This window comes from Lepisma saccharinum, chromosome 3 (genome assembly GCF_977018435.1).
Source record: "Lepisma saccharinum chromosome 3, izLepSacc3.1, whole genome shotgun sequence".
In the NCBI taxonomy this organism is placed as follows: Eukaryota; Metazoa; Arthropoda; class Insecta; order Zygentoma; family Lepismatidae; genus Lepisma; species Lepisma saccharinum.
In genome coordinates, this window is record NC_139231.1 from 79,068,510 (window position 1) to 79,088,961 (window position 20,452).

Genomic DNA, 20,452 nt, shown 5'->3' on the forward strand with positions numbered 1-20,452 from the left:
ATGTTATTTATTAAAAAAAACTTTTCCATGCTCATGCAAATTAACATGCAGAACACACACATTAATATAAATTATTATTCATGCAATTACAGGTTAAGAGAACAGCTTAATTACAACTTTACATGCAAATAACTACACAACATACAAGTACAGGACATAAAAAGTCATGAACACTGTAACAATAAGCTCATTAAACAAACCGAATCAACGTAGAAAATATATGCTTATTGCATTGGCCCATTCTCAACCCAACACCAATTTCCATTCCATGCAGGATCCACGAAACAAAACATTAGAAGAAAAGAACATATTTGACTTACATCAGTGTATTAATCTTCTTCTTCCTCATCATCTTCTCCTTCCTCCTCCTCCTCTTCTTCAGCTTGTTCTTCTTTTGGCATGTGTCTCAACCTGTAAGCCTCCTCATCTTCTGGTGTAGGGTCGGTCACTTCCATGATTTCGGGTCCCACAGGGTACTCTTCCTTTGGCTGCTCGTATGGAGGGGGAGTGTAGTTGTTGGACGTGTATTTGTGACCGAATCCTACATAAATGTTTTCAAACCTCCTACAGAGAATAAATATTCAGTAAGTACATGGATGTAGCGACAATGAAAAAGTATCATCGTGTAGAATAATGAATGAGTAAAGCAATGAAAAGGTAATACAGTGTATTTCAAAATGAATGACCCAATTTCAAATAATTATATTTAAAAATGAAAATGTATTACAGGTACCCAAACATTACAAAGTATTAAGTAAGTCCTCGAGTTTCACTCCTGTATTATAAATCCTCTATGTGCCCTCCACCTGCTTCATGGATAACATCAAGACGACATGTGAATTCATTCCAAATGCTTCACTGCATCTTAGTGTCTTCTTCTACAGAATTTACAGCAGCCGTGATTCTGTCCTTGAACTCATCCAAGTCAATAGGTAATGGTGGAACAAAAACATGTAGTTTTACATATCCCCACAAGGAAAAGTCACAGGATGTAATGCCTTGCTGAATTGGAGTACACAAAATGGCTTCTGTTGCATCGATGCCATCTTGAGAACTACTAAGGATAGCGTCTATTTGGGCGCTACTGGTGGTATCTAGCAGCAGTCATTTAAAGTCTAGACCAAGGGTTCCCAAACTTTTTTGTTTCACGGTGCCTTTAGTGTTTCAAGATATTGTCCATGGCACCCAATCAGAATGTAGGCCTAACACTTGCAACGCTCAGTTAGTGTGGCTAGGTTGCTTGCCTTAAGTTAAAAAATAGACACACATTTCAAACTCAGAAACATTTTACATGCAACAAGTACTAAATAAGCTCATATTTGGAACAATCATATCATTTCAGTGAAATATTGGAACATTTCGCGGTGCCCTTGTAAGCTAGCCATGGTGCCCCAGGGTGTTGCAGCACACACTTTGGGAACCACTGCTCTACACTACGGCAGTTCAAGTAGTGCAAGTTTCATTCAATGGCAGTGTGAGGTTGCACAAATATATATACGGTTTTAAAATTGGGTCATTCTTTTTTAAACACACTGTATATTGTCAGACCAGAAATGTCAAGCTGTGGATTTAAGGAGAGAAAGTTTTCATTCTCACGAGAAATACATGGGAGTATAGGTTAATACTTGACACAAAGACCTGCCTCCAACTACCATATGAGGATAAATGCATACTCTAGAATGCATCAGAGGCTTTTTTTCAATATTCCAGTGCATTACGCCAAACTTTAAATAAATGTGCACATTATGCAAAGCTATACCTTATGCCCTCAATTCATGAATAGGTGAACACCTATATACTTCATATTATGACAGATAATAGTGTTACTAGTATTGGAAAGTATTGGTTCATCATCAATGCCAAAGACACTTTTGAGGAGCAGAATAACCTGTGAATTACGCACAATGTACAATTTATATTAATTGTACACAAAAACTAGGTGGCAAAACTGGATTTTGTAACTATCTCAGATGTGAAGCTGAACAATTTGAAGCAAAACTACGGTAAACAGAGAGATTTTCTCATGATATTGACCAGGTAAATTCCAGGTGGATTTGGAGCTTCTCTTCAATCAAGCTTGGAAACCTTCCAGGAACTCACGTAGTGAATATTCTGAGGAAGTCCCTTCATTATTCAGTGGGATGAAAGCTTAAACTCTACAGAAGATTGATATGAAAGTTCCCACGTAGCTGACTGGTAAGTGCTCTCATGTTTGATCCCATGTTTCATCCCTGTTGAGAACTCCACCATTTGCAGTATTAACCAAGTGTTCTTAAGTGTTCTACTTGGGGGTGGGGGAAGTAACAGTAAAAGTAAAATTAAGCAAACATATTATTACAGGTAACTCTCTACCAAGTATCCCCAAAAAATGCAAACAAGGAAGGGATAAATATCACTTATAGCAGTAGAGTTCTACACAATAGAGTTCAAAATATGACCTTTACCTAGTGCATTTATTAGAAAATTTATATTCTGTCTAACAGTAATACTCAGTTGACATCAAACAAACACAACAAATTTGAAACATAACTTCTCTTTCACGTTATGGGACTTTAGACATATGAAACATGCTTATGTATCCGCTACTGGAAGCCCACCAAGCAGATAACTACAACTTCCGATGAGGATGGTGACAGTGGTCACCAAAATCAATAAAATAAAATTAACAGGTACATGGATATGTAAGCATGTTTCACGTTTACCGGTATTTTAATAACTTCTCTATTTGTGGAAAAGTTAACTTTCACTGTTACACAAATAATTAAATGACCAGATTATTTGGAAGTAATCCTGCTTTCAAAGTAATCCTAATCCAGAGTAAAACTATTTTCTAGAATCCAAACCTAGTGAGGTATGACAGTCAAAGAGCACTTGTTGTGAACAGAGATCTTTGTTTAACATGGAGACCAAAAACGATAAGCTCTAGATGCAAGTAATACCTGGTGCAGCAAATTTATTTGTCTTTTTCCAATAACTTTCATTGTGAGAGTTTTCCTACTTCAAAAAACATTGATTTTTCAAGAAAACGAGAAAATTTCCTTGAACTTTTCCAGACTGTTAGACATGGTGAAACAGCCAGAAAATAGCAGCAGAGACACTCAATGTGCAATACAGATCACCTAATGAAAAATAGCTTTTCATCCTCAAAGGATTATTATGAAGAAGTTGGAAGAGAAAGGTATTCAACAGTGCATGCATTAATTAAGATGTTTTTAAGTTCACTTTATGAACAGGAAGGCTAATCGGAACTGGACCTACAGTTTAAAGTAGGGTCCAAACCAGGGATGGCCAAATCTGAATTTTTAGAATCCAGATAGTAAAAATGGAGAATCTGGATTTCGGAGGGAATTTTGAATTTGATCCATCCTGGCTCAAGCTTATTTTAAATAATATGTTCAATAGCACATAACCAAGTCTACTGAATATGTTTGCAGCTAATCCCAAAGTGAGAAAGAGTAATAGTTGGCTAACTGAAAAGCAATGGATCAGTGTTGTTGCAGCAGTATTGTAAAGCTACAACAGTTCTTTGTTTCGGCCAAACATACCCACATTGCTCGATGGCTCCTTATCTGTCATAGCAGTTGCACAAGGGCGATAGTTTGATAGATTGGACAAGTTTGTGCCTCAGTTTAATGCACAAGCACTTTCTGACGCTGAAAGAATATAATAATTTTCATCTGCTTCCTGAGATTACATGCTTCGGAGCTCAATGAAATCGTATACAACACAAAATGACATATATATTTCTTTCTGCTTTCGACCAAACTTTTCTTGCTCTAATGCATGGGTGGTGCAGGAGGGAAGGTGCAAAGGGTTTTTCAGCATCGCTTAATTTTCGTCCGCATCTGCAATGTTCCGTTATATATGACTTACTAAACTTTGCCGTCACATTGAAGTAACACCGCTGTCATTGTATACAACAGACATTGATCCTAATCTGAAAGAGAACCCACATTTACTTTCCTCTATGGGGGGGGGGGTCCTCTACAATGATTAGTGGCCCTTGTCTTTCTTCCACCGTTATTTACTTTGCTAAAAATTTATTTTTATTTTTTAAGACACAGTATATGGTCATTGGCCTGCATAAACAGGCTTTTAAAATTACAAAATATTTGCTTGTAGTGGCCAAAACAAACAAAACTGAAACAAGTCACTAGTAGTCTTCAGTTTCCATTGCAGCAAGCTCCGGTGCAGGACAGGCATGGGAATTCTGTCCCGCTCCTCCCTTCAAGCTTTCCATAGACCATCAAGGGTGCGCAGGCGCCGATGTTGAAGACGTCGTTTCAACAGTCCAAATGTGCAAAAATCCATTGGACTGGCATCTGGGCTTTTCACAGGAATGTCTTCAAACGGAATGACATGAATTCTTAATTCCTCTGCCATTTCCTGATAAAAACGTAGTGATGCTCTGGCGGTATGATTCGAAGACTTGTCCATATGGATCATCACCTGGTTCGCGTCCATTCCATACAATTGTGGGATGTCTCTCCGATCGATAGGTGTCAGAATGGAGTCTTGGAAGTATCTGGCATTCACCTTCACGTTTTTGTCCACCTTGCGTATCATCAACTTACCCTCATATCCGAATCCCTTCACAACCATAAAGCCACGAGGGAAATTTTCCCTGCACTGACAAACAAAGTTGCTGCGCCCCTTGCCGTCAATATCACGGTATGTGATCGCCCGAATGTGACCACCAGCAGTGAGATGGACATATGATTCATCCATTGTGACAACTTTCTTCCATTTGGAACCCGCCAAGTACTTTTCATACAGTTGCCTGCAATTCGTCTTACGTTCGGCAATGTGACGTGGTAGAAGGTGGTGTACACGGGCCGTCTGCACACACTTCAACCTGAGGCGCTTGCGAATTGTTTTGTTTACAGTTGACGGTGCGAGGTGAAATCTGTGGGCCATATCACGTTGAGTCGGGGAATTTTCTTGGCACGCCAATTGATGGATCCCCCTTCGCACTACGGGTGACACTTTGCTTGCAGCCCTTCTCCTGGTGGTTTTTGTGGGTGAATGTTTCGCAGGGAGAACCTGTTGTGTGTAACGGGACACAATAGTTTTTGCAGTAGTCACCCCGAGTGTTAACCCATTCTCCCGACACTGTTTCACAATGCGTACGTATGAAAACAGCATGGAAAAGGGCCATTACGTAACCCTCCCAATACTGGTTGATTTTCGGCGCCATTTGATAACATTCACTACCAACACTCACGCCCCTACAAGGTCAGACCCAACACTGCTCCCGCCAGCAGACCCATAGTTCTAGCATGATATGCCATGTGGCAGCACCGAATCGAAAATGGTCAGATATAAAGCGAACAACCTCTGTATAATGCACAGTACAATCCAGGTTCAAGAAATGGCTTTCTTAGTTGTAGGTTGTAAAGCTGTTGCTATGTGGACCAAGAGGAGAACATAACAGTACAAAGTGAAAAATTGTGGCATATGGCCTTGAAACTTTTATAAGTGGTTTTGCTCATTTCCTCTTTACTTTTTCCAAAAAACTTCAAAATATATACTTTTCCTGACTAACGAAACATTTATAGGAGACACATTCAGGATCCTCAAACTAGCAGTTAGCAGCACAAGATTTCGTCAATTAAGGCATTTACACACTGCATATATGTCATATTATTTGGCCAGTAATACACCCGTCGCAAAATTACTTCGGACCTCATAACAAAAGCACAAAAAATACAGAAAATTCATGTGAAAAGAGCTATTAGATACAGCAAAAAATGCATACATTAGTACGGAGTCATGTTGCCTTTACTTTTGAGAACCATTTGGATGCGCTTGGGCATGAAATCACTAAGACTTCGAAAGGAATTTAAGTCCATGCCAATGCACCAAATTTTCTTCAGTTCTGTTTTCAGGGTCTGTAGGTTCTGAATCTTCTTCTTTCCCAGGAATTGCTTCATACGATGCCAACAATTTTCAATTGGGTTCAGATCAGGGCTATTCCCAGGCCACTCTAACATCTTTATCTGTTGTTCCTCAAGCCATTTCCTTGCCTTCTTAGCCGTGTGACAAGGAGCGTTCTCATGCATGAAAATATCACACTCGTGGATCTGAAGCATACCCACTAAATGGTCCTTAAGAATGTTGAATATATCGGTCTGCGTTCATAGTCATGTTTTGCGGTAAGAAATATAAACCTGCCCTACCCTTTTCACCTGATAAACACCCCCACACCATTACAAACTGGGAGTACCTAAAAGTCGGAACTGTATACTTTGGGTCGTATCGATCTGAAGATGATGGACGTCGAACCCTAGCAGCTTCCATTCAGAACAGTTGGAATGAGCTTTCATTGGAAAACATGACTTTCATCCAGTGTGCTGGTGTCCAGTGTGACTATTTCTTTGCAAAAAAAAAAAAAAAGGTTTTTCTTCATGCAAGCGGTAAGTAGTGGCTTCTTTGCAGCACTATGACACGGCAAATCCAAGTCTTTCTGTAAACGGTGCTGGATCGTGCGAACACTAACATTTTCCAGCAGACTCGAGTGCATTTCTTTAAGTTCTGATGCTGTAAGTCGAGGGTTTTTCTTTATTCTCTCATTAGGAGAGCGTCTCTAGATTTGGTTGTTTTTCTTTGCCTCCCACCACCGAATTTGTGCTTTGGAATGACAGTTGGAGGCAGTCCTCTGGCGGCTGCCAGTACCTTCATTATGGTTGATTTTGCATGACTGACCTGTTTGTTTACATATTGTCTTTATCGGGATGTTTCGCCATGCAATAATGCTGGCTTCATGCCGAAACAATTCCGTGTTTGAAACAAAACAACACTAGATACAAGGCTAGAAAGTGATAGACCGCTAACTACAGCAGATTTCACATGAGGTCCGAAGTCATTTTGCGGTGGGTGTACATTTTAATTATTTTCTTTTTCCATATCTTTTTTTTTCATACAAAGTACCATAAAAATCAGAACGTTCCTTCATTTTGTAATTAACTTATTTCAACTGCATTGCAAATAAGTGTCGCCATCTTGAATGGAATAATGTTGCCATATTCAGAAACTGCAGAATTCAAGCTTTACAACGATATATAACATGATAGGGTTTTGTTTAAATTAAAGAAGTATTCCGTACATAATACGTACTACACTTTTTGGTGGCAAAAATTTTGGAAAAAATTGTGCATTATACATGAGTAAATATGGTACTAAATGCAGGTGGCATCTTTCGATTGGAGCCAGAAAATTTTGACCGGTTGGGCAGAAGCCAAATACTGATCAATTAGGGTTGGCAGACGTAAAGTTTGAGTTTTACAAACATATATTCCCTTGCCCTCTCCCAAATTCCTTTGTATTTCTTTCACCTTCACTCTTTGCTGTTGCATGTCTTGTTTTTCCCTTCCACCATTTTTCTCTGCTTGTATTGCTTTCCCTCATTAATCAGTTATCCTTCCAAAACCTGTCTTGCCTCCGTAATCCTTCTTGCTCCAAAATCTGGATTTCGGGGATAGTAAATTTTCAGAATCCACATTTCTAATTTTCTGGAATCTGGAATTTTTTTGGCCATCCCTAGTCCGAACCACTACAGGTCTCCACCAGGTTCAATACCTAGGTGGCAACACCAGTGCTCGACCAAACATCCCCAAAGCTAACATTTTCTACTTTAAGCACTACACAACACCATTACCATTTCACCATCAGGATTTTATTGATTAATAAAATTTTAATATTAGTCCATCCTGATCTATTGATGCATCATGGTGAATGATTACCTTTCAGTTTACCATGATGTTGTAACATGGCACGAGCTACACTTTAAAGAGAGTATCACTGGAAAATCACAAACTCTGCCATATCCAAGGAAATTGAATGTGCTTATTTCTTGATAAATACACTGCAGAAGTCAAGTCACCTCTGACGTATGCAAATGAATGATTATTAGGGCTGAACCAATACCAGTGCTAGTGGCAATAACCTTATCCATTTCCAATTATACCAATTCCTGAAATTTTTAACAATTCAAAACAGTTCAGAGTACTTACAAATTATAATACAAGGCGTGTCCAGAAAGAAAGGTTACAATGGCTAGTATTCATTAAAAAAAATGTATTTGACAACACGTCCACTACAGATTATTTAGTGTTACACGAGTTATTTTTCCACATAATTTCCGACATTGTCCAAACACTTGTTAAGTCTAGGTACTAGCTTATGTATTCCACAGTCATAGAATTCTGCCACCTGTTGCTGGAACCACATTTCAACTTCGTTCTTGATCTCTTCATCGTAAGGTCCGTTAGCATTTTGGGTACGCAGCACGGACACAATTTCCTGTACCCTAATGTTAGAGTCACAACTTCATGATGCATTGTCTTAGACACTTCCGGAATGATTTCATGCAATTGTCTCACTGTGAGATGCTGATTTGCATGAATCGTTTCTTCAATGTGATGCAGAAGTTCATCGGTGATCACAGACAGCATACCGCTCTTGTGTTTGTCGTGAACGTTGGTCCTGCCTGCAGCAAATTGACAGCACCACTTTATTACATGTTGGCGACTCATAATGTTTCCATATACGGGAACAATTGCTTTGTGGATATCTGCTGGGTACTCGCCTTTTGCATGGAGAAAAGGTATGACAGAGTGCACTCTATATTTGGCGGGATTCTGAACCGGTGCAGCCATTGTCAGTATGTGTACTCGAACTAGACTCCAGGTAACACTGACGAACGGCCGCGAGACAAAAGTGGAAGGATGAAGGTCAAAGCCAGTGTTGCCAAAATACGGACTAAAACATCACCTTTCAGCCTATACAGGCTGTAACCTTCTTTCCGGATACAGGTATACAGGTTTTCCATTGGAACTATAAAATATCAATTTCCCAGTTTACATTTAAAATATTTTAAATTGCACATGACATTTAATCACAAAATATATTTCTCCCCATAATGATGTTGCAAAATAATGAAAAGTATGCATTTTGCATAATTTCAAGGATATTTAGACTACATGAAAAGGTCATGCATGTTGTTTGGGATATGTGCTCAAGAAGAAGATACATGCTCCTTTTCCACATGAATGAAGTTCTCCCTTGCATAGTTTCCAACCTAGTGCTCTCATCAATATATCAACTTTTTATAACTGTCTCGTCATCTTACTAGTATGATAAAGACTAACGTTAACTTAACAACGTACTTTATTGTACAACATGAAGCATGACAAGAACAAGAACTCAAGATGTTACAAGCAACGATCTTGGTAACAAGGACCACTCACTCTCGGCCATGTTGCCATCAACAGTGGTGCCAGTTCCTTCTGTCTGGAGGATCTGTTCACTACACATATATTACATCTTCCCCTTTTACAATAATTCCCTTATATTACAAGTAACGAAACATAATCATGAAGTTTGACTGGCCTTTTTACAGTCTGACATACATATTTTTACTGTTGTTTGTTTCAGTCTCAGTTTCACTTATTACAGAGTTTGGAGATTCTACTGATGTTCTCACATTACAAGGTTCATATTTAGGATATTCTACAGATGTTTTGACGTTACAAGGTTCATCCTCTAATATACATTTAAAATTTGAAACTTCGCTAGACTTTCTTAAATGAACCTTCTTTCTTCTAAGCAATTGGTTGCTTTCATCTCTAACCATGTATGACCTTGGAGAATCATGACTTGCAATTATTTGACCTGGTCCGATACCTTATCCCTCTGAATTAAACAGTTTTCACCAGGCTTAAACTTAGGTCTTTCATGAGCTGACTTATTGTAGTATTTCCTATATTTATCCTGTTTTTCTTTTAGTGCCTGTTTTACATTCAACTGTACTTCACGATTTAATAATTCTCTATGAATAGGTAATCTAGTTCTTACTCTTCGACTCATCAACATCTGAGCTGGTGTTATATCCAAACCGGATGCTGCAGAATTTCTATACTCTAGAAGAGCTAACACCACTTCACTGTTTTCTTCGTTACATTTTATTAACAATGACTTAGCAATTCCTACAGCTTTTTCAGCAAGTCCATTTGATTGCGGATACCTGGGACTGCTGGTTACAAAAGTAAAACCCCATTGCTTTGCAAATTTTTTACATTCTAATGATCGAAATGGCATATTATCACCAATTACAATTTGTGCGATCCTATGAGTTACAAATACAGACTTCAGTTTAGCTACTTCTGTAGCTGTTTTAGATTTTAGTGACATAAATTCCAATCATTTAGAGTAATAATCCATAACTACTAGATAAGATTTACCTCCATACTCAAAAATATCTACACCTATCTTTTCAAATGGCAATTCTGGAATAGTATGCGAGATTAATGGTTCCTTACAATTTGACTTCTGATACTTTTCACATACTCTACATTTTAGGATTAAAGTTTCAATATCTGTTGCTAACCCTGGCCAATATACCACTTTCATTGCTTTCAGTTAAGTTTTAGCAATGCTAAAAATGATGTTCATGCAGTAATTTTAGAACCTTTTCTCTTAAGTTTAATGGTACAATTCCTTTATGTCCTAAACATACCAATCCACTTTCTACATGAATATCAGTACGTAACTTACAGTACAATTTTACAAAGAACTGGATCATTTTTGGTGTGTTCACAAAATTCTTGTTTTCGTGACTCACTTATTTGCAAATGTTTAGTTACACTGTGGACAGCTTCGGTTAAGAATGGATCACTCTGTACTTTGTCCTTTATGAAAGATCTAGACAACAAATCTGCAATGTGCATATTTGCACCTGAAAAATCACCAAAATTTGTTTCATTGATTTTCTGAAATACTTCTGGTGCTACATTCAGATTATACTTTAATAACCTTACTTTCAGTCTTGTAACCTATTTGACATAACATTTGCTACATACTTCTGCATTATAGATACTAATGGCTTATGATCTGTATGAATTTCAGTTTGCCTACCATAAATGTAATAATGAAACTTTTCTACTGCAAATACAATTGCTAACATTTCTTTTTCTATTTGAGCATATGCCTTTTCAGTTTCTGTTAACTACGAGAAGTGTACGCTACTGGTCTACCTTCTTGTATTAAGCAACAACCTAGCCCTTCACTAGAGGCATCACACCGAATGACAATTTTCTTTTTGTCATCAAACATAGCTAACACTGGAGTTGTAGATACTTTGTCTTTTAACCTCTGTAATGCTTGACTATGATGAGGTAACCATTGCTAATGAACTTTATCTTTAAGAAGTTCTCTTAGTGGAGCTGTTACAGTAGACATATCTGATATAAACTTACTTAAATAATTTACCATACCTAGAACTCTTTGTAATTTTTTCTTACTTCTGGGTTCATCAATGCTGAGATTGGCTTTGACTTGTTCTTGGTCTGCTTTTAGACCTTCTTTACAAAATACATACATGACCCAAATACTTCACTTCACTGACCTTTTGCTGTGCTTTTACTGGATTAAATTTTATATTCAGTTTTCTAGCTCTTTCTAACACTTGTTGCAATATTCTATCAAGCTCAGATTCACTTTCTGCTGCAATTAGCAAATCATCAAAGTATATACTTACACCTGAAATATCACCAATTTTTTTTTCATTGATTTTCTGAAATACTTCTGTTGTTATTGACAAACCAAATGCCAAACTAGTAAACCTGTAGCACCTAAAAGGAGTATTAAAGGCACACAACTTACTTGAATCTTCATCTAACTCAACATGGTAAAATCCATCTTTTAAGTCAAGTATAGAATAATCTGATTTGTTACTTAGCATTGCACTTAACTCTTCCACAGTTGGTATTAACGCAAATTTTCTTTTAATGGCCTTATTCAAATCCTGTGGATCCAAGCACAACCTTAGTGATCCATTTTATTTTTCAATAATTACTAAATTACTAACCCAAGCCTTAGGATTCTCTTCTTTTATTATTATACCTTGTTTTTCTAACTTTTCAAGGCTTTCCTTTAATTTATATTTCAATGCATGAGATACTTACTCTTCATGGAGGCTTGGCGACGGGTTTTACATTTTCATCTATTTCTATTCTTAATTTACCTGAGCATTTACATACTCCTTCAAAAACATCTTTATTTTTTTCAATGAACTCAATTTTGTCACTTGCGGATACTGGATTAACCTGCACCCTTTTTACTACTGTAGATTTAGGCTGACACATGCATTTACACCTAGTATTGGCTTACATTGCCTGAACTCATCCTTAATTATTACAATTCTAACTCTGTTTGAGACAATCGTGATGCACAGCTTAACTTTGCCACACCTAATGGATGAATTTTTGCACCTCCAAAGCTTTCTATGACCACCCTTCTTGGCCTTAGCTTGTCTTTACTTTCGATTTTATTTAATACCCTTAGTGGCATTACATTAACTTCAGCACCTGCATTTAGTTTGAACTGAATTTCCTCATTTTCTACCTTTATTTTTCGAACCACTCATTACGACTTTCTTCTTTATTGTAGGTACTTGCACTCCTACTTGCTGCAAACACACATGTAACACTTTGCACCTCACCACCACTATCTGATGTGTCATCTTGAAATTCCACATTTTTTTACTTGTTTCACTTTACATCCAACTGCAAAATGATTATACCCACTACATTTGTTTCATCGCTTACCAAACGCTGGGCATGATCTTTTTTTATGCTTATAACCACACTTCTTGCATTGATATACTTCCTCTTCATTTTTCTTATTCCTGTTGCTCTTATTCTAGTACGACTTTGTAGGATTCACCTTACCTCTTACGAGCTTCTTCTTCCTTATGGGCTTTCACGACGATAACAGCATTCATGCCTGGATTCTTATTGTTGCTTACTTCTTGCTGCATTCATTTCCACGGTTTTTTCGAGTGATAAGTCTCCCTCTCGTAACATTCTTTCTTGTAGGTTTCTGTCATTAACACGTAACACTATGTGATCTCGCACAACGCTATCTGTTTGGTCACCAAAAAGTACAGGACTTTACCAGTTTTTTAACATCAGTTACAAAATTATCGAAGCACTCTCCTTCACTTTGCACATGAGAGCTGAAAACATACCTTTCCACCACAGTATTTTTTCACAGATTTGCATAATTTTCATACGCCAGTAAAACGTGTTCATAATTACTCTTGGATTCTTCCAACAAACTAAAAGTACTCAGCAAGTCAACAGCTTCCTCACCTATTACATTAAGTAATATGGCAACTTTCACATCACTAGATTTCGTGCTGTGTCCTGCTGCTTTCATATATATTTCAAAGTTTTGTCGAAAGCGTCGCCAGTTTTCACTCAGATTACCCAAAAGCTGCAATTCCTTGGGAACCTTAGTCGACTCCATGACGGTGAACGATAATCACACGTAGGCACTGTACTCACCCGTTTCTTCTGTCTGTATGAAGCCCATGTTTTATTATCGGTTCACAACAGATCACCATGTCTCGTCGTCTTACTAGTATGATAAAGACTAACGTTAAATTAACAACGTACTTTATTGTACAACACGAAGTATGACAAGAACAAGAACTCAAAGAGTTACAAGCAACGATCTTGGTGACAAGGACCACTCACTGTCGGCCATGTTGCCATCAACAGTGCTGCCAGTTCCTTCTGTCTGAAGGCACTGTTCACTACATATATATTACAATAACCAGGAAACTGATATGTATGCGCAACTTGCTCTCATGTACAGTGACACATTAATATTCAGAATTGACACATTTTCTGCATATTTTCATGTCTGAAATTAACAAATACTATATTTTTATAAAACAATTTTGTTCCAATGTCAAAAAATAGGCCACTCCAATATTCGGACATTTCGTGAACACATTCTGTTCCTGTTATGTAGCTTCCTATTGGTCCATTAATACAGGGTGAGAACAATCCACATTATTGTACTAGTGATGTTTCATAAAAATATGTACAATACTAACACTGCATTTACCGCAGCCACAATGAATACACATTATTTCCTGGCTATCACAGCTGTTACAAGAGAAATGGGGCAAAAAATTACAACCTTCAAGCAACAGCTATTTATTTTTATTTATATGCAAAAGACTGCCTATTCAGGTAAATTACACACATGTTCAATATGTGTACCAGTGCTGCGGATGACATAATAAAATGTCATGAAAAGAAAATAGGGTGGACTCCATGCACCTGAAAGGCTGGCTAAGGCAAATAGGTGAACAGATTAATGAGCTGTGATATGAAAAATCAAGAAAAATCCCGAACCAAGTGCTCCAAAAGCAACTAGGCATCAGCTACAATGGGGAAAAATGATTTTATATACACAATGAATGAGGTACATTATCTGGGAACTTTGAAGGGAAAATTGCAGATGAGTACTGAAAAAATGGAGGATCAGGGATAACTTCAAATTAAGTACAAATCGTATTTTGGTGACAAAGTGACTGCTCTATGCCTGTTCTAAGGTTCTGAAAACTGCACGTTATTCTCTTAATCTTAACCTCATTAAACATTTATGGCAAGAATTTGATAAAAGGGTGAGAAACGCAACAAGTCAAAACTGATTTATAAGACAAATGCAGGATGAATGGGTAAACATTTGATGAGATTTCCCAACAAAGACCATAATTCTTATACTGAGGTGGTAAAATGGACCCATTAATCCAAATGATTATGCCATAAAGTATTAATGTTTTTATTTACAGTTAATTAACTATTTCTTTTTTTTATTTTACTCATCGTGTCTGAATATTAAATTGGCTTTGACATCTTATTTTCTTTCTTAGAATGTTTCACATTTCATTTTACATCCATACCCAGGTAATATTGAATATAATATTTTGTTGATAATTTTTAATGTCTCCGTTTAAAATATGCATAACAAGCCTTCGAATGGAAACTTCCCATCTGTCTGAATATTTGTGTGAATCAATCACTGAATGTGTATTGAAGTGAGACTTGGTGGAACTTTGAAACCTTCTTAAATTTTATTGAAGTCCACTTTTCCATGTTCTGTCTCTCAGAGTAACCTTCGTGTTACTATCAAAAGCTCACCTGCCATCTGAGAATGTGTAAGCACCTGGCCAAAGGTTGGATATCACAACTGCTATGCTGGAATCGGGCAGGAGAACGGAACTGGTCTGCACCAGCCACGGAGGAACAGTCTCTATTGTAGCATCTTCTGCGAGAGGCGTGAGAAGAGGAGGGCCTACTTCTTTTACTACCTCTTCTTCTTCTTTTTCTTCTTCCTCCTCTACTTCTTCCTACACCGGTAAATGAATAATAATATTTAATGCCTAATTAACAATATTACAAGTTCCTATAATAATAAAATTAATTTCTGTTAGGGTGATTGATTGATCAGTGTTATGGGTATTGGAAAATAGCAGGAGTGTGCAGGGTTCATGCTGGAACTGCATAAAAAAGTCCCCATCTTGATCCAGACTTTAGGAAATGATTTCCCAATTTTCAGGACCCCAAAAAGTTGGGAAATTTAGAATGGTTGTGCATTAGTGTTCAATTCTCTATGTTTTCTGCAATATAAAAGTTGGAAATCACTTGGAAGTGGCAGTTTTGATTCCTTTGTTTGGCTACTCCTGTGCATTGCAATGTGCCATGAAGATGTGTGTGGAAATAGGATCCCACATATTCATGATATCGGGCTTTTATCGAAGTGATTGGCACCTATTACCAGCTGAGTTTAACCCCATGCATCCATTTATTAGCTTCTTTTCCTGAACATTTCCAAACTGAACAACAACAACAAAACTCTGTCCCACAATTCCTACAAATAATTCAAATTTGTCTATACTAATGCAATACAGATTAATATGTCCTATGCATACCATGTGCATATAATTTACAAGTTTTAGCCACTTGTGATGATGAGCCACTCAGGCTGTTATGGATTCTACATTTTCTTTTTTTAATTAGAATAACTTTCAAATGATACATGTTTGGCTTGAACAAATTACTGAAACATATTATCTGTCAATAACCATGGGTTTTTATTTGATAAGGTATTAATAGGGCCACATATTTATGGTGAATACAATTTCAAGATTTTGGTACAAAAAGCAGGGTGTATTTCAGGATACAAAGTGGTATATAAAATGACATTTAAGACCTAAAATGGTGAATATAACCCTAAATTTGATTTAAAAACTACACCTATTACACAAAATAAACATTTCTCTTCTAATAGAGTTTATTCCTGTGTAAAGGAGTCCATTTTTTTTAAAATTCAGACTTCAGATACTGTTGCATCCGTAAATAAACTTCTAATTTTGTGTTAAAGAGTTTATTTCGCATTTTGCTGTTCATGGTAGGAAAATGCATCTTACATCTTTCAGAAACATGGAAAATGAACATTACAGCATGTTATTTCACATTTCGCGTTTCCATTGAAAACAAAATATGCATGCTTCTATGCATGGGCGTCCGGAAGGGTGGGCAAGGGGGCCGTGCCCCCCCCCCCTGGAAAATGAAAGTCAACCAAAAGTTATGTATTTCACACATGTAATTTCATTTTTGCCACAATAATATGTGTTAATTATTGCATGAACACCAAAAATTCAAATTTAAGCAATGTTTTTTTTAGGGAACAACACTATTTTTGGGGAAAATGTGCCTTGTTTGCCCCCCCTTGAAAAAAATACCTTCCTTGCCCCTCCCTGGAAAAAATCCTGCGGACGTCCATGCTTCTATGTATTAATATTTATACATACATTGATCAAATCTGTGTAACATGTAACACCAAAGACATGCATCTGATCAATTTCTTCAGAAATTAATTAATTATATTGTTAAATTGGAAACTTAGATTAATGAGATAAACATGTTAACGCTTTGATTTCAACGAATGGTTTAAGCCAAACATGTGGCATTTGAAAGTTATCATAACTAAAAAGAACAAAATGTAACGTCAGTGACAGCCAGAGTGGCTCTGATGTAAAATAAGAAATATAAAAATACATTCATAGTATTTGCAAAGAGATGTTACTTCTTACAATTTACCTGGTTAATAATAATAACGACGACCACCATAAGAAGAAAATTTGGCATAGATATTGCATGCTGTATTCATTTTAGGTACTGTATTTGTATTATGTTATTCAATGTGCTTTCCCACCATTTTTAGCTAATCACAATGATGAGGATGATCGGTGAATAGATAAAATAGATGAGGAGACACTCACAAATAAACACCTATGCCAATGTCAGGACTCGAACTTGCGACCAATGGTGACAACACTCAGCCCCCAAGGCAACTTCATGTTAGGTGATTTCAAAACATGGAAAATGCATTTTCCTAACACATTTTGTAAGGAAATGATGTAACTTATTTAAAATAAAGTCCAAAAATTTGCAGTGTATTTACCATCAAAACATTTGACTATGTCTAGGTTATACTGCGAGTTATACTGAATCCCAAACTATTGATTCTGTGACAAAATATGAGATGGAAAACAAACTTCTTGAAAATGGAATATATTAACTTTATATCCATGTGATATAAGGTGAAGACTATAAATATGCCGATCAGGATTGATATTTTAACTTTGTGTTATTAATGTCAAATTTTAAAATCAAATTAAAATCAAAAGCACCAAATACCCTGGTTTTGCAGATTTTCAATGTACAATTAAATAAATTTCCAAACAACTCTTTAATGATTAAAGGTATCAATAAGTGAGTGTTATATCTTCAACTTTGCATGCTAATAAATTATGAATATCAAAATTAATTAATGTAATATTTTTACATGAAATATTCCTTCATAGAAAACAAATTTGAGAGAAAAGTGAAGTATACCTTCAATTTCCAATTCTGTTAAGAATTATCTAAAAAACAAAACAAAAAAATCCAGGTTTTTTTTAATGTTAATTTCTTACAAAATTCCCTGACCTTTCCATGACTTTTCAAGTTTTTTTTTCAGGATTTTGAAGTCAATGGGAATACTGCAAATATGGCAAAAAGTGTATGCTATGCAGAACAGCCAAATTTGAAAATTGAGTTTCCAATTTCATGCATGCATAAAATAATTGTGTTTGTAGTGTAAAAATCCCCAAATGTGTTGCCAGAAAAACCAGCGGCAAAGTTATATTAAATTAACCAGCAACACACGCAAACAAGTATTGCAACCCTCAGTATACAGCCATTACATTTTAATCTACAATTCATATGACATGAAATGCAGCACGAATACCACTAAATATACATATCACACAAAAAATTTACATACCACGAGATACCAACTAATGCTACATGAATGTAGCAATCTTAATCCCTTAAGTTACACCAGTATGGATCCATGTTTGTTTAAGACTTAGCTGACCATGACTTAAATTTCAAGAAGGAAGCATGCGCCATACTGGTTCAGACTTCCAACATAATTCAAAAACATTTTTTAAAAGTAATTTACATAGGGATAATGGAACTTCGTGTCCACTCTGAACATAAATACATATTTTTCAACAGATATCTTTCTTACCTCTCCTCCTTCAGGAGGTGCCTTCCAAAAAGTTGTTCGGCCTTGCCTTAAAATATGAGGTGTGTGATGAACCCAGAACGTCATGCTCCCATCCAACAAATCTCTCATGGGGACTGATGTGTATTCGGGATTCTCCGTAACTGCCCTAACTGAAAAAGGAAGAAATTACGATTGTAAAAATCTGCCTTGATAGTAAGTAGTTGTATATCACGCAAAATAAATGATTATTCGCAGGTTTCTGTGGCCTGTTGTTCTTAAACCACAAACATCAAAATTGGTGATGTGGAATTAAATGATTCTGATGTACTAATTGATAATATTTTGAACTGATTTGGAAGCCAAAATTTTAATTGTTTGTTTGAGTTGCTGTTTTAAGTCCACTTTATGCACAGTAAGGCTAATCGGGACTGGACCTACAGTTTAAAGTGGGATCCGAACCACTTGTGCCTCCAGCGGGTATCGAACCCGGGACCCCTTGATTACAAGGCAAAGACGCTACCACTGCGCCATGGGGGAGGCCCCAAAATTTTAATCCAGTCTGATATACAGAATTACTGAACAGGAATAAAATGCTATTTTCAGCATGGTAAGACAAAATACTATCAAAAAATTCTATCAGTGAATTATAAGTATCACTAAAAAAATTACATTGGTATAGAAACATAGTATTTGTGACAAGGAATAAGGCTACAAAATATGTAATCATTATAAGAAAACGGATATTCAGAACCACTTTTTTTTTCAGTAAAGGATAAAAAAAATACCCTAAAGTAAACATGTCTGTCCATGTCAGCTACCTGTATCTTAGGGTAAAAACATAGTGAAGCACATAACAAGTCGCACATCGCCTGAAATTTGCTGGGACAAATTTCAGGTAATTCAAACCCATGGACTTAAATGGGAGAAAACATAGTGGAGCCCCTCTCCTGGCAAGAACACAACGCTAGGTTACATAGAACAAACACGGTTTGATCTTGGGTCCCTCGTCCCAAGCTCTGTGATTGGCCCATTCAAGGTTACTCCACCTCCCTCTACCTCAAAGCAACCCTCTTTATTTTCCTTTTCACCTGCTACTGTAACATAAATAGGGACTGAAAATGTTCTAATGGAGCGAAATGAAAGCTCATTGGTCACAGTAAATGGAGATAAACCTGCGATATGCAATTCCATTATATTAAATACCATCTTGGCAAAGGTTGGAAGCACGTTGCTCCGTAGATAGGTAAGAAAATGATTAAGTGCCCCCTTCTTTTACGAATATAAAAAGATTGATAGAGACCAACATATTCCAACAATATTTGTAATTAATGTTTTAACTGTATTTGCATTTTAGTTATTCGATGTCCCTTTACTGCCACTTTGGCTAATGTCGACGAAGAGGCTGAGTGATAATTAGATGCAATTGATGAAGGGGTACTCACAAAGAATACCCATGTCCGGCATTTGAACCCGGGACCCCTGGTATCGTAACGCATGCTAATCACTCGCCATGGAAGTCTACATAACTCTCGTAATCACCACCATTAGTACAAGACCCACATGTGCCACAGAAGAATATGCAACCAGTGTTGTGCCCAAAGGGGGGGGGGGTGTTGGGGGTTATAACCCCCCCTTTTTGGCCCAGTATTCCTAAAAAAAGGAACATCAAATGCAGGAAAAGATGGCAAAATGAGGGCTGACTACTAAAAAATGTACACCTAACCCCCTCCTTTCGAAAATCCTAGGCACGCCACTGTATGCAATTAATGCCTTTAAATCAAATGAATATTGAAATTAAGAGTAAAATATTAATAATAAATTAATTCCAATACTATTATCAACACTATACTTTATATATTTTTAGACCCATTGTTAATTCCATCCATATGTAGAATTATTTATACAAATTATTTTATTTGTTAGATTTTTATGTATTTTTTCAACCCCTTTGGCAGAGAGGTTAGCACAGTGCACAACAATGCCAGGGATCCTGGGTTCAAATTCCAGCCTGGGCATGAATGTTCTTTGTGAGTGTCCT

The 20,452-nt window shown here is 36.8% G+C and overlaps 1 protein-coding gene across 5 annotated transcripts in view; it reads right to left on the reverse strand.

Moving 5' to 3' along the window:
* Positions 1-20,452, reverse strand: part of LOC145985857 (radial spoke head protein 6 homolog A-like) — a 447,142-nt gene continuing 426,690 nt past the window's right edge. For all 5 annotated transcript variants that reach the window (XM_083119960.1, XM_083119958.1, XM_083119959.1 and 2 more), the window contains 3 exons: positions 18,436-18,584; positions 14,997-15,205; positions 1-564 (listed from right to left, as the gene is read on the reverse strand). In XM_083119960.1, coding sequence (XP_082976086.1) covers positions 330-564; positions 14,997-15,205; positions 18,436-18,584 — 593 coding nt within the window. In that variant the 3' untranslated portion in view covers positions 1-329. The remainder of the gene's footprint in view (positions 565-14,996; positions 15,206-18,435; positions 18,585-20,452) is intronic.